Here is a 15,904-nt window from a genome sequence, read left to right on the forward strand (position 1 = left end):
GGAAGGAGGCCTAGGCCAGGCTGCCCAGGGCTGAGCAAGGGCCGGGCCACATTGGTCCCAAGGGCAGCTGCCGGCATGTGAAGCATGTGAGAGAGTTCCAAACTGAGAAGAGCCCAGCATTATTCCAAAGTGGCTAAAGGGGTTGAGTGTCAGAGACCATACGCATCCCTGAGACAGTCAGTGGGAAGAAAGGAGATAAACTCAGGGGGGACAGGCTTCATCCCAGCTAAGAAACAACCATCATGCAAGGTCCTCAGGCCTCACTTCCCGCATATGTACAACAGGGCCAAGAACCTGAAGTTTCGATAACTTGTAGGCTCGTGTAAGGTCAACCCCTAAGAACTTTGTAAGTTACAGTCTTCACGTGAACAGCTGAGCTCTGGTATCTTCATTATCGTACGTGAGAGCCTGCTGCTCTTCTGCGTCAGACTCACCTGTGGCTCCTCGTGTGCTTGGATGCCGATCCAAACCCCTCACCACCACATACTGGATGCTGGAGGCTATGTCCTGCCTGTCGCCTTAGCCTCCTGTTATAACTTTCCCCCTCTCCACGTGCAGCCCTGCTGGCCCCTTGACTATTTCTGGAGTGAGCAGTTTGTATTACCAAGGCCTCTCTGATTTCCTACTGCTGGGTCCACCCAGGCTCAGGTGTTCTGTGTGGCCGGAAGTTACACCTCATTTCTCATCTCAGGCCTTTCCTGACCACAGCGTTAACCTTTGTTCTCTTCGTGGAAACAGCCGTGTGCCAAAGAGTTGTTATGATTTCTAATTAAATATTTTAATTCTTTGAGAATTTCATACATTGTATTTTGATCTTATTTGCCCAAATCCACCTTGTCTGAGTTAAAGCTTCTATTGATGTGATACAACACTATGATCAAAAGCAACTTGGGGAAGAAAGGCTTAGTTTCAGGTCACAACCCAGAGATCACACTCCATCACAGAAGGAAGTCAGGACAGAAACGCATGACAGGAACCGGAAGGCAGGAACTGAAGCCGAAGCCTTGGAGGAACAGCACTTCCTGATCTGTTCTTTCTAGCTTGCTCAGCCTGCTTGCTTATACAGCTCAGGGCCTCCTGCCCAGGTTGGCATAGCTAAAGTAGGCTGATCTCTCCTTCGTTATTCTCTAATCAAGAAAGCACCAGACAGACTTGCCTATATCCACTTTCTCAATTGAATTTAGCTTGTGTCAAGTTGACATAAAACTAACCAGCACACAATCCCCACCTTCCTACTTGCCCCAATACTCCCTCCCCCCTTTTTCTGGTTGCTAATTTAAGAATTCATCAACTCCAATTTTTGCTGTCCATACATTTCTGGGTGGGGGGACACCCACTGGAGTGTGGTCGACTTACCAGGAACCATATCTTCAAAGAAAATTGGCTGTCCCTCCCTCCCCCAAGACCATCAGATGTCTGTATCTCCTCAGTTAGGGGTGGGAACTCATGAACCCCTTCTCACACCATGCTAAAATGTTGACTAGCTTGATCTTGTGGTGGCCACCACAGCCGCCGTGAGCTCATGAGTGCCTCCATTCTGTGGTGACCTAAAAGACAGTCTTTGCTTCAATCTTCCCCAGACTCTGGGTCTTAGGATCTTCTTGTCCCCTCATCCACGATGGCTGCTGAGCCTTGAGAAGGAAATATGATATAGGTGCCTCATGAGCGGCTGAGCAGTCCACAGCCTCTTATTCTCTGAACTTTGACCTCTTCTGAGTTTCCGTATTAACCACCGTCTACTCACAAAGAAACTTCCCTGATGTTGTCTGAGGGGCTTTACCTATAACCTATGAGAGATCTGAATTTAGAGAGCAGTTTGGTACCATGTCCATCTGGAGAAATAATAGCAGTAAGTTTATACCTTGGGCCTCCCTCAACCATGAGTTCTTGGCCAGATTTACCATACCAAGCATGTGTTTTCCAATGTGTGTCCATATCCACATACGGGTGTGGGACCACCCCTGGAGTTGACCTACCAGGAGCCATATCTTCACAGAAAACTGACTGTCCTTCCCCACCAAAAGCCATCAAATGTCTATCACTCCTCATTTAGGGGTAGGGACTCCTGTAGATCAGGCCTTAATCGCAAACAAAAGTTCTTGGTTACCCCCATAACATGCATTCTGCTTTGTCGTCCATGGGCATGGGATGACATGCCATGCTGGCCATTATTACCATTCACAAAGTTCACAGCTGACTGTTGCTGACTCCCTGCCCCCCAGAAGCCCGCAGAGCGCTCTCGAGTGCTGTGAAAGCTGGCCAGCAGGGAGGAAGCTTGCTGGTCGGCATCCACTTGACCTCTTCACACCCTATGACCAGTGTGTGCCGTGTCTTCAACAAGAGTCTTACCGAGATCTGGTGGTCAGCCAAGAGCAATGGCAATCGGCTGTGTTGTTTCGGGGGGGGGGGTCTCCAAGACATCCTTGACTGACAACTCAAAGGGGGGGGTATCCTATACTAGGTATTTTATTTGACAGCGTATAGCTTCTGGGAGGAGCATTAATCCCTATACAGATAACTGCAATTAAGCTTGTGTGTGTAATTATATCATATATATGAAATTTATAAATTAGGAGGTTGCTGCGTCACTTCTTCAAACGTCTTTGGAGTTGGCCTTCCCTCCCCCACCCCCTTGCCCTACATCCCTCTTCCCACGGAAACCCCTCTCCCTGTCATTCCCTTTTCCCCTTCACAGCACCTATGGTGCGCTCTCCTCCCTCCCTCAAGATCTTTCTTCCCCCTCCCCACCAATGGTCCCTTTCTGGTTTTCTGGATTCTCCGGATACTCCAAACTAAACACAGATCTAAGATTTGATGCTAAAACCCACATATGAGTGAGAACATGTAATGCTGGTCTTTCGTGGTCTGCTTATCTTTTTACCACCAAGTTTTTTTCGTGTCATCGTTTACCCATGTGTGGCCTTCCCTATAGAAACCTGGATCCATGAACATACAGGTTTGGCCTCTTGCTCTGAGACTGTTTCACTGACCTCTGTAGATGCTGTGAAATATTGATAAGTGAACGAATGTGTGTGCGAGTGTATGATTAGCTGGGAAGCCTCGCTTGTTTCCCAAATGGCCCCTTACATCCTCTGTCTCTCCCTCTTCCCCTCTCCCTCTCTCTTACAGGTATGGAGACATGGTGCCTAAGACAATCGCGGGGAAGATATTTGGCTCCATCTGTTCCCTGAGTGGTGTCCTGGTCATTGCTCTGCCAGTCCCTGTGATAGTCTCCAACTTTAGCAGGATCTACCACCAGAACCAGAGAGCAGATAAACGCAGGGCACAGAAGGTAAGCCTTAGAAACAGGGTTGGGGGGCTAGAGAGATGGCTCAGTTGTTAAGAGCACTGGCTGCTCTTCCAGAGGACCCAGGTTCAAATCTCAGTGTCCACATGGCAGCTCAAAACTGTAATTCCAGTTTCAGGGGACCTGAAACTTCCATGGCAAAACATTAATATACATAAAATTTTAAAAAAAAAACAGGGTTGGGGGAGAGAGGCGCAAGAAGAGTGGGGGACTCAGGTAGGCTTGTCAGGCCTTGATTCTTTGGAGGATTCCTGCAAGACTCCCTCTGGCTTGGAGAGATAAGGCAACTTCATGTCCCCTCCTACCCACCAATGTCCTCAGTTCCAAGGCTACTGCTTCAGAATGCAGCAAACCCTCACTATTGACACATAACTGGATTGTCCTTTTAAGGAATCTATTGAACTGACCCATAGCTCAACGTCTACATGCCCAGTCATGGCCACCAAGCAATTCCTGGCTCCTCCAGAGCTTACCAGGAAACAAAATGTCATTTTCATATCCTGTTGAGGGACGATAAAAAAGTAAGCAACAAAATACATGTTCAGAAAAGAGAAAGGCATGCCGTGACAGAGCATTCGTGGCCACTGTATTCTGGGTCAAGTGGCACAGTAAATGGTAGTAAGCACCGGGTGCCATGTAAAATCACAGAACTCAACCAATGGCTGGAGATTTGGCATCAGGCCTGGGGAAAGTTCTCGGTTCTGCCAAGTCTGTACTTAGGATGACAGATAAGTAAAATATTTTCTGCCAGTACAGAGCAAGATGTCTACAGGTGAGTGTACTCAGAAGCCTCATTTGCACTTGGCCTTCAGGCTTCTCTCTAGGACATTACAGCCACACCACCAACCCCAAAGCATCTTCCAGAGATTTTCCTGCCAAGGACTTTTGCCAGGGTCCTGTAGTATTAACATTTACGTGGTTATGACAAATGCCTGTCATTTATTATGAAAAAAAATAATTATTTTGACCCACAGTTTCAGAAGAATTAGTCTGTCTGCTTGGCCCCCAAACATCATGGCAGCAGGGGGAGCACATGGTGGAGATTGTCCTTCACTCTTGGTGGACGGGTGGCCGAAAGGGAGGAAATGCCAGTGCTCAGCTGTCTTTTGGGTTTGCCTTTTGTTTTTCCACCTGAGCCCACAGCCCACAGTACTGCTCATACTGAAGTGGGTCTTCCCCGGCTAATTCTCTATAACAGCCGTCATAGACATTCCGAGAGTGTGCGTGTGTCATCAGTCTCCTGAGTGATTCTAAATTTGATCAAGTTGGCAAAGACCAGAAGAGAAGGGATCTCTGGAAGGGGTGGGGGGATTCTACTTCCCTTTTGATCTGGGCTGAAAATGGTCCCCATATTGTCTCAGGCTCTGGGGTCATGATCAGAGTCTCTGGGTACAAAAAAGAACAGAAAGGCACCTTGTTGGAAGATTAGCTTAGACATGACAATGACTTTTGCTCTCTGTGTTTTTTTTTTCTTTCTTCCATCCCTTCACGTCTACAGACATTTATGTAAGCACCTTCCTTGTGACCAGCCCTGCAGCTAGATTACTTACTTCCACTTGCAAGAATAACCCCTGGGTAGCAGGGCCTAGCACTGGACAAAGCAATCTAGAACCCCAGAATAGGTCCTATAGGTACTGACTATAACAAAGCCACAAGCTTAAGCTAACTCTAAAACAATGGTTGCATAACAATTTACATAAAACAGTAAATAATTATAGTCATATACTAAGCCTACTTGGTCCCTGTATCCCAAATATGACCTCTTGTGTGTCCTTGTGTCACCTCCTCCTTACCTTCCTGTTTCCATAAACCTGTGCCTGCTCAGTGACGTCACCAGCCTAAGGTCTTTCTTCTGACATCCTCATCGCCTACGGCATCTATCTTCCATCTCCTCACCCAAGGTCAAGATCTCCCCACTCCCAGACACTCCAGAAATGGAAGCCTTATCTCTCCCTGCTCAAGTCAGCTGGCAAAGGCGAACAATGACTAAATACATCACTCAGTTCTAAATAAAGGGGCAGAGGAAAAACTGGGCTCTCATATCCAAACTCTGAGGTCCTGAGGTCCAGGGATTCCTGCGGCACACACTCCGCCCTCACAGCTTTTAAAAGTGGGCAAGCACAAACTCGGGCTTTTTGCAGAGCTGGTAGGGTTCTCAGAAGTGCCAGGCTCAAGGGTGACAGCCCCTCCAGAGGTAGCTGTGCTCTGCAGCTACCTTCTCCTTCCTGGCCACACCATTCCCACTTCTCAGCGAAGCCCACCTGCAAAGACTACAACAGTGAGTGTTCCCCACGGAGAGTTTAAAGCTTACTGTTGTGCGATTAATATCCAGAAGGACCAATTCTGGCTTTTTCCTCTCTCTGAGCTACTCAGGATGAGCCCTGCCCAACCCCTTTCTCTCTCCTTTGAAATGAGTAAATATTTACACTGTTTCCCCTAGCCTGGATACTGTTTCTCCTCAAGGTTACACCAGTCTGTCTCTTTCACCTTGGGCTTCCTGTGAGAGGAAAAAAACCAATACTGTCTGTTTCCAGCGCTCAGTCTGTCACGGTGAGCCAAGGCAGGGCCGGCCCAGGGGACTTGGTGAAAGTAGAGAGACCGGACAGCGAGGAGGTCAGGGAGGCTAATGATAGCCCTCAGCTCTGACCACGCTTCTGATAGCTTCTTGGACAGAAAAGTAGGCTCCAGAGAAGGTGCCTCGTGGATAAAAGCTCCAAAAGAAATTTGCATCACATCTACCTGTGGGGACTGTCTTCCCTAGGCCAAGAGAACCAGAGATAAGTCAAGGTTGTCTAGCAAAGGCACCTGGGATAGAGCTGGAGAAGCCACTGCCTGTCCCAGCTCCACTCACTTTTTGGTTTCAAGGGAGATTGTTTTAGTTTTGCTTACATATTTATTTTTGTTGTGCTGGGGATGAAGCCTAGGGCCCGTGTGCCTGGTAGGCAAAAATACTCTATCCCATAACTACACCCCCTGTGCTATATCCTTTGTTTTTAGTGGAACATTTTATTGGAATAATTATAGATTATGTAGTTGCCCATGTAGTTCCAAAAAGATAGAGCCTGTTTGTACTCTGCCCAGTTTTATCTAATGGTAACATTTTGGAGAACCATACAGTGTACAAAGAGTTTAAAGGGTATAAAGCCACCCCTCTTACCAATCTTCCCCAGTGTGTGTGTGTGTGTGTGTGTGTGTGTGTGTGTGTGTGTGTGTGTGTTACAGTTTCCTCACCCATGTAGGTTCCTACAAATCCAGCAGCTTCATGGCTGTGAGACTAGCCAGTTCCCGCAAGAGAACCCTTGTGGCTTTTATAACAATGCTCCTGTTATACTTGCTACCCGGTCCCTTACTCCTAGGAACTATTTCTCTGATCTCCACTTATAAAATGGTTTCATCTCTAAAGTTACATAAATGCACTTTTGCAGCTGGTAACCTTTGGGAGCTGGCCCTTTTCATCCATATAATCCCCAGAGACTTCATTCAAATTGTATCACTAGTTTCTTATACCAGGCCTAGTGATGCAGGCCTGTGATCCCAGATGCTCAGGAGGCTGAAACAGGAGAATCCTAAGTTCTAGGTCAGCCTGGGCTACAGCATCATCCAAAGCCGCCTAGGTAACTAATTAAGATTCTGTCTCCAAAAAAAAAAAAAAAAATGTAAAAGCCCATTCACTTTTCTCACTCAGCCATGTTCTGTTGGATGCTTGCCTGCTGAAGAGCTTCTGGGGATAGAAATGGTTTCCAACTATTACAAATAAGCAGTCTCAAGCATTCTCATGTATGGGTTTCCATCAACATAAATCTTACTGTCTCTCTGATGAATGTCTAAGTGTACAGCTGCCTGTGTTTCCTTTTCTCCCTTGTCTTCCTTCTGCCTCTTTCAGGGCAAGAGAGGTACAGACTCATGTCCAGGCCGTCCTTGCCAGCTGCCAGCTAGAGAGTCCCAGTTGTGCCAGGTTCCACAGGGGGTCCCCAAATGATCTTGATCAGTAATGGTGGCAGGCCATGTCCCAAGCTGACAGTGTTGAATCAGAACTCTCCTCCAACCCCAAAGCTCCACTTACACCTGTTGAAGATGCTGGTTCCTGGGCTTTGCCCTTCAAATTTAAAGGAGGTGAACTCAAGGAGGAAGGAAGGAGAAAGACGCCCTGAAAGCTGTGTTCGACTTCCTAGTTGGAAGACATGAGCTGAACCCTTTCTAATCCATTCCCTCATCCTGGCTGAGTGGCTCTCCTTATTTTAAATCAATTCATTAATAATTTGTAAGCCTTTGAAACAGCCTAGATGAACTCTCCAGTCCCTTACCTTTCATAGTATCCTTATGTGTGGAGAAGAGTGGAATCTGACCAGTCCGTACAAGGACTGAGCCCGTTACAAGGGCTTTACAAGCATAGATGCCCAGCTAAACATGCTTGCATTCCTTCTTTGGCTAGCACAGTCTTTGCTTGAATTCCTGTTCAAGGCAGAGCATGCACTGGATGCTGGCAATAAAAGAATGTGCATAAGACCCAGCAGAGCACAAAACCAAGCAGAGAACACCATCAGGTTTCACACACTGGCAGGTTCTGCCAACCTGCCTCAAACCTCTGTTTCCCATTTGGGAATGATTAAACGATACACTGTGTTTGATGTGACAATCTCCTACCTTAATAGAATCCAGAGTGAGATAAGATTAAAAGAAGTGTCTCAGAGGGGAACAGGAGAAACTTTCATCTCCAGAAAGTAATAAAGACAGACCCCACATATGAGAAAGGTCCGCCTCTAAGTGGCAATCGGATTACATAAGGCTGTAATGAGCTTGACACAATTGGATTTCCATATGCAGCTCTCTATGCCCAGCTTTCTCCCAAAGTGACAGCAGCCAAGTCATGAACTGGGAGGAACTCACTTGACTGTAAACATCTGACCACAGTGGGGGGGGAGGGTTGCAGCAGGGCTGCTGGCCAGATTCATCCTAGACATGGAATGAATGAATGTATGTATTTTGCTCAGAGACAGGGAGGGTAACAGGGTTGACTTGCAGGCTTTTCTTTCTCGTATCTTCCTCTTCAACCTCTCCATCTAGAGGAGTAGCCATCCTTGGACTTACTGGAAGACCTTCCAACTCCAGTTCTAGCCTCTGTCCCACATTTAAAGACCAAGGGAAAGAGTTTAATTGCGCTGCAAGGAAATACTGGTGGGTGGGGGAGTTCTCGGGAAACAGGGAACATAACGTAGCCTTTATGATCCTCTTGACAGTCCATGGCTTCTTAGCAGTCGAACCAACCCACGCAGGATATCTGGGAGAGGATAACAAGAAATGAAAATTGCCACAATTTCCCAGAACCTATCTGTCAGGGTCCAGGTTCAAGTTACAAGTCACTGTACCCAGAGGCAGGAAGAGAATCCTACACTTCAGACTGCGACTATGCATCTCAGGGACTCTTCTGCATGAAGCAATAGCGTGGAACTGGTTCTGGATCTGTAGAGCCCAGGCTATGTACTCTAAGCCCACAGGGCTTTGTTCCAGTCCCAGACGACTGAACTTCACGGTCTTCTTTCTGCTGTGCTGTGGCTGGCGATCATAAGACAAAAAAAAAAAAAAAAAGAGCAGCTAGCATATATCAGATGGCCATTCCCTCAGCATGCAAGTAAGATGAGCTTGGCCCAAGATGCTGTGCAGCCCCCTGTAATGATATTTCATTTGTGTTTTATTTAAATAAAGCTTGCCTGGAGATCAGAGAGTAAAACAGTCACACTGGTCGGCCTTACGGACCAGGCAGTGTGACACACACCTTCAATCTCAGTAGTCACACTAGTCGCCATAGAAACCGGGTGGTGCATGCCTTTAATCCCAGTGGTGCACGCCTTTAATCCCAGCCCTAGAAGATGGGAGGAGACAACTCACAGACATAGTCTCATTCTGAGATTGCTGGAGTCAGGATCGCCATTTTGGACTGAGGTAGAGGTAGGAGCCAGTGGTGGGCCGCTTTGCTTTTCTGACCTTCAGGCTGAACCGCAGTATCTATCTCTGAATTTTTATTATTTGGGCTACAGACCCTGTCTGGAGGAGGTTGTCTGCTGAGGGCTTTCCCAGGGAGGGTTTTAGTTCTGTGCTAGATAATGCCAATGTACTCTCCTGGAATGTGTTCCTTTCTGCCATAAACACATCAGGCCACCTCTACGTACACTATACCCTTCCCACGCCTGTGCACAACATAGATGTGTATTGACACATCCCATCAGCTCCCAAAGTCAGTTGTAAACCTACATTTCTTAACTTTAAAAAGTTAACTGAGTAGTGGTGCACGACTTTAATCCCTGCACTCAAGAGGCAGAGACAGGCTGATCTCAGTGAGTTCGAAGCCAGCCTGGTCCGGTCTACAGAGCAAGTTCCATGGCAGGCTCCAAAGATACACAGAGAACCCTGTCTTGAAAAACAAACTAAATAAATAATTTAATTAATTAATTAAAAAGAACAACAAACAAAGTGAACTTCATGCCCTTGAGGAGCTTACATTCTAGCACAGGAAAGAAACAGCAGCAAGACGAGTGTGTGTGCTACCCTAGTGTAAAAATGCCAGGAGACCAGCAGACGAGTGTGTGTGTTGTGTCCTACCCTAGTGACAAATGCCAGGAGAAAAGCAGTTGTGTGTGTGTGTGTGTGTGTGTGTGTCTGTGTGTGCCACCCTAGTGACAAATGCCAGGAGAACAGCAGATGGGTGTGTCCTACCCTAGTGATAAATGCCAGAAGACCAGCAGACAAGGGAGTTAAAAGAGGTGTTGGTGGTGCCACTGTTCCCTTTGCTTTCTCTTATGACTAACTGTTCTGTGGGAACCTATAGCACATGGAGAACCAAGCACCCTGGAACCCAGGAGGGACTGAGAGCAGTTAGCACACGGTGTCCTCTAGGAACCATGGAATCTCCTTAGAGACAGGAAGTAACAGAATGGCTCATGCCATCATGTAATACCAAGTGGAAAATACCAGAAAAGCTTCAGGAGAAAGAACTTGAAAATGTGGTATTTCTTCCACCAGGACTCCACCCAGGCTGAAGATCTGTGAAGATTCCTAGAGCCCTGACCATGGCTCAGCTGCAATAGTGGGCGCACAGGTCTCAGATCCGTTCTGGGGTCTAGATACAGAGATGCATCAGGCTAAGACGGGGGGAGCTTTTTTCCCTTCTCACACGATGCTAGGGAAAGCAGCCTCAGTGGGGCAGCTGTTGTCGCTGGTTCCGCCAGGCTTCCTCTTCTTGTATCTTACTGCTTTTCTTACTGTCTACCCATCACAGAAGGCCCGCCTTGCCAGGATCCGTGTGGCCAAAACAGGAAGTTCCAATGCCTACCTGCACAGCAAGCGCAATGGGCTCCTCAATGAAGCCCTGGAGCTGACGGTGAGTGTCCAGAAGACTGGGCAGAGGATATAAACTAGAAATGGGCTTCTCTGCTCATCCACTCCCCCAGAAGCGCCAGTTTAGACTCTGACAGAAACATGTCTCCAGGGTCCCCACGAACTTAGTGCTCTCGTAGATTTATAACTGCTGCCCATAAGCCAGCTGCTGACAAGGGCCCCCAGACCCAGGCCAGCAGGTTTTGTGGTGGCCCTAAGATTTGGCTTATCAAGATTTTCTCATGGGGCTGGAGAGATGGCTCAGTGGTTAAGGGCATTGCCTGCTCTATCAAAGGTCCTGAGTTCAATTCCCAGCAACCACATGGTGGCTCGCAACCATCTGTAATGGGGTCTGGTGCCCTCTTCTGGCCTGCAGGCATACATGTAGACAGAATATTGTATACAAAATAAATAAATATTTTTTTAAAAAAGATTTTCTCATGCCTTCCTACCTTCTGTGAAGAAGCGAAGAGGCTGAAGAGAGGGGAAGACACCAGCTTTATTCTTAGCCCTTCTTTCTGTCTCCCTAGGGCACCCCAGAAGAGGAGCACATGGGCAAGACCACCTCGCTCATTGAGAGCCAGCACCACCACTTGCTGCACTGCCTAGAAAAGACCACTGTGAGTGCCAGCCTCCTGCTGCCTCCTGCTTCACCCCTGACCTCCCAAGGCTGTACTCGCTTTGCCATCCTAGGCCAGATAGTTAGTCTGTCCCCTTCCAAAGGTCTGTAAACACCCCAGGGGGTGGGGCAAGGTCACCCGAGTGAGTGACCAGGTGTGAGAAGAGGCCACTCCCATAGTCTTCCCATTCCTCCCTAACAGCAGCATGAGTCTTAACAACTAAGAGTTTTGTTTTTCATTCTTAGTTCTGATGGGCATCACCCAACAAGATTCAGGCTGAATTTACACAGGACAGTAGAGAAGAGGGAAGATGTTTGTTCCACCCCCTGTAGCTGGGTTGAGGCAATCCGTGGGTCCCCTTGTGCATGCAGGAATGAAGGATGCAGTATACATATTCTTTAGCCAAGGATTCATCAGTCCCAGTCCCACTTAGTAACCTTGCACTTTGGCAGGGAGTTCAGATTGTGAAAGGCTGATTGCTAAAGGAGATTGTGGCGGAGGGTGCCACAGCTGGAATGGGAATGATGCCTGTGCCTTTACTGACAGCCTGAAAGGAAGGGGCAGTAGGGCCAACCCTGAACCCTTGGCAGAAGTGCCAGGAATCCTAGGGAGGGAGAAGTCAGAACAGAAATGCTAAAGTGAGCCTATTCCCTGATCCTTTCCAGAAGTTTCCTACTCAAAGAGCCTAGAGTCAGGGCTCATCCTACCCTTGAAAGGAGCTTCCTGGTTCCTAGTAGCCCATAACCTTTCCTCCCAGATGCTAGATTCCTCTTACTCTGGGCCAAAAGTGGACCCCATGGATGACCGTGGAAACCCAGTGAGATCTTCTAAATGAGAACGTGCTCTGCAAGCCCAGGTCCCAGCAACTATGGTCAAAAACCCACAAACGCCTATCTCCCAGGGTTCTCCCAAGGACACCGAGCTTGCCAATGGGATGACAGGGCCAGGCCCCACTGCCCTTTCCAAGTCGCATGTGCTGGGTGGAATGTGTCTGTTGAAAGGACATGGGTGAAAACACTGGGTTTGGAGGGCTGGAATGTTGGCACCGGGGGACTGAGAGATGGAATGCTGGCATTAAAGGGGTGCAGTGCTGAATCCGAGGGAATGTTGGATTGATTATAGGGACGGGATGTCGGAATGCTGGATTTGGGGGAAGGAATGTGGGACCCAGGGGTGGAATGTTGGGATAGGAAAGGAGGAATGTTGGTATGGGAAGAGCGTATGCTGGGTTAAGCAGTCTCCTGTTGGAACCAAGGGATGAACTGTTGGGACAAGGGAGGCAGAATGCTGGGAACGAGGGCTGGAATGTTGAATTCGGAGGGTGGAATGCTGGGGTTGAGAAACTGAGTGTCCAAACTGGAATGCTGGAATGTACAATCAATGGTGTTTCTATCTTCTGTTGGCATGTTGTCCTGTAGGGGTTATCCTATCTTGTGGATGATCCCCTGTTATCTGTACGAACCTCCACCGTCAAGGTATCGCTTTATACATTCAATTGTTCTCTCTGAATCTTGAGTCTGTGGATCTACTCTGCTCACCCCTAGTCTGGTTTCTGCATGTGCTGCTGATCCTCCCTGGGCTTTTGCTGTCTCTGCTGCCACACCCAGTACCAGCTCAGGCTTCCAGTATTTTTGCACCCACACTACCCAATTTCCTTTCCTATTCTTTCCTTGGACACCCCCAGGGGCTTAGAGGTGGGCAGTGGAACTCCAAGGTCAGTTTCCTCTGGAATACTCATATGCCACACATCTCTCTGCTACCTCCTCGATTTCCTGGGAACTCTGGTATTGACCGCCAGGGGGCATTCTCTGAACTCTGTCCTCACAGTTCTCTTGCTCCTCACACTGCCAATGCCACAGGGTTTGGGGCACTTTGGTCAAGGAGCCATTTTTCCATTGTTCTGGGTTTAGCTATAGGCCACCCTCATGGCCTACAGATCCGAAACCGTTAACATTCTTTCCCCAGCTTACATTTGACCTAGGGAATCCTGAACTGCCAGGTAGTTAAGGATCCATATGCTACAGTCAGGCCCAAAAAAGACAAAATTAGAAGAAATCTTATCCTTAGCAGCTTGGCCCCTTTGTGATCAAGAGCAATACTCTCCCAATTCTGTGACTGGTCCAAACTTTTACAAACTTTTGTCACGCCTGTAAGAGTCATCAAGTGTGCAAAGCTGAGCTAGAAGACTCACAGTTAATGGCTTCAGAGCTTGCTAAGAAAAATTTGATTCTAGCTCTGATGATGCCACTCGGACCCTCCACGTCCTCTGTGTCCCTTCCGCTCAACCTGTAGATGGAGCATATGACACATGATTTAACAACCAAGTCCCTGCCCAGTCTAATGGCCAGGGAGGCCAATTTGATTCTTTTGACATTGACACCTGTGGAAATGAAACCCCTCCCAAACACTTACCTGTAATCCAGGCATTTGGGGGTCCTCCATTAAAGGCCCCATACAGGGACCGGGGCTCCCCCACCTCCCTTCTTCTTTTTCACTTCTTCTCCTTCCTCCCACAGAACCACGAGTTTATCGACGAGCAGATGTTTGAGCAGAACTGCATGGAGAGCTCAATGCAGAACTACCCGTCCACCAGAAGTCCTTCTCTCTCCAGCCACTCCGGCCTCACCACCACCTGCTGCTCCCGGCGCAGTAAGAAGACCACACACCTGCCCAACTCCAACCTGCCGGCCACTCGCCTGCGCAGCATGCAAGAACTCAGCACCATCCACATCCAGGGCAGCGAGCAGCCCTCCCTCACCACCAGGTGGGTGGCTTCCAATCCCACCAGCCCCGAAGTCTTGAGTCATTCGCTTTCCAGAATTAAACAATCTCCGCGTTAAAAGCCTCAGGGATCCCTGCTAGGGGTCCCCCTTATCCACTGCACGGGGCCCCTCTGCTTTCCTCCCCCACCTTCCTTCTCATGCTTTGAAGTTAATCCAGGGGTCTTCGTGGGGTATTAGATGGTACTGTGGCAGTTTAACTCAAAGGTGGCTTTAGGTAGTGGTGGGGGGGACTCAAAAAGAACCCAAAAATTGAAAAGATGGACTATGATCATTTTCCTAAGAAAATACTTTCCCCAACTGTGTTACATATATGGCTTATCCCATGCTAATTGTGAATCACAGGCGGACTTTTCTTCCTTGTCTCTGTTTATGGTTAAGCCATTTCCTGTTATTCTTTTTTTTTAATTATTTATTTATTTATTATGTATACAATATTCTGTCTGTGTGTATGCCTGCAGGCCAGAAGAGGGCACCAGACCCCATTACAGATGGTTGTGAGCCACTATGTGGTTGCTGGGAATTGAACTCAGGACCTTTGGAAGAACAGTCAATGCTCTTAACCTCTGAGCCATCTCTCCAGCCCTATTCTTTTTTTTTTTAAAAAAAAAAAAGTATTTATTTTATATGCATTGGTGTTTTGCCTGCATGTATGTCTGTGTGAGGGTGTCAGATCTTGGAGGTACAGACAGTTGTGAGCTGCCATATGGGTGCTAGGAATTGAACCTGGGTCCTTTGGAAGAGCAGCTAGTGCAGTATTAACCACTGAGCCACCTTTCCAGCCCCTCCTGTTATTCTTAATAGGTTGCAGAAAATCCGGGGAAAGCAACTGTTGTAACATCACAAGTGATAAGCTCCCGGGGGCTGGGAATAAGTACTACTATCTGATCACTTAGTAATTGTTAATAGTGATTAGGGTGGTAATTATAAACTGGTTGTTTAAGGGAGACATACAAGGCCCTAGAGTTCCTTGATAGAGCAAAAACAATGCAGGGGGTCAAGGGAGATTTGGGGTGCCTGCAAGGAGGAACCACTACCAATTCCCTCTTTTCTATCCCAGTCGTTCCAGCCTTAATTTGAAAGCAGACGATGGACTAAGACCAAACTGCAAAACATCCCAGATAACCACGGCCATCATCAGCATCCCCACGCCCCCGGCTCTAACCCCAGAGGGAGAAAGTCGACCCCCTCCTGCCAGCCCAGGACCCAACACGAACATTCCTTCCATAGCCAGCAACGTTGTCAAGGTCTCTGCCTTGTAAAAACACCGGACAGAGGGCCTGAGTGGGTAGTGGGGAGTAAAGGGGGCTGGCATGTTAGTGGGTGGTCACTGAGACCACTCTCTCCCCTTCCCACTATTTCTGCCTGCCCCGTTACACCCCTAGCACTGAGACTTGTGCGTGGAAGGGAAAGGAAGCAGCAAAGGGGACCCGAGGCTCCCACTGCTGGTGTGGACACAGCCCTGTGACATCGCATCTTGCTGGGGCCTGAGGAAGGGAGGGGGTGGGTAGGGAATAGGCCATTGGGGGGTGTAGGCCACTTACCTGGACAGGGCCTGGTAGGGGCACCTCAGACCAAATGACAGTTGTTTCTGAAGACCCCAGTGAGGAAAACACAAGACCAAGGGCGGCCCAGAGGCCGAGTCATCACATGCAAACAGGAAGAAAATATAACACTGTGTACTCAGCACCTTTTTCAAGGATCTTAATGGATAATATTTATTCATGGGAAAAGGTGGAAAACAAAATCAATGGATTTTTGTGAAATGTTTTTCTCCATGGACCCAACAACACCTTTAAACCAAAACGATGCATTTTGTGAGGTTG

At 48.0% G+C, this 15,904-nt stretch overlaps 1 protein-coding gene across 1 annotated transcript in view; it reads left to right on the forward strand.

Moving 5' to 3' along the window:
• Positions 1-15,340, forward strand: part of Kcnd3 (potassium voltage-gated channel subfamily D member 3) — a 209,429-nt gene extending 194,089 nt beyond the window's left edge. The window contains 6 exon segments of the mRNA XM_038311487.1: positions 3,130-3,292; positions 10,581-10,682; positions 11,209-11,298; positions 12,717-12,773; positions 13,815-14,062; positions 15,139-15,340. Of these exon segments, the coding sequence (XP_038167415.1) occupies positions 3,130-3,292; positions 10,581-10,682; positions 11,209-11,298; positions 12,717-12,773; positions 13,815-14,062; positions 15,139-15,340 (862 nt within the window).
• Positions 15,341-15,904: the final 564 nt, after the last annotated feature.

The sequence above is a fragment of the Arvicola amphibius genome, chromosome 14 (genome assembly GCF_903992535.2).
Source record: "Arvicola amphibius chromosome 14, mArvAmp1.2, whole genome shotgun sequence".
In the NCBI taxonomy this organism is placed as follows: Eukaryota; Metazoa; Chordata; class Mammalia; order Rodentia; family Cricetidae; genus Arvicola; species Arvicola amphibius.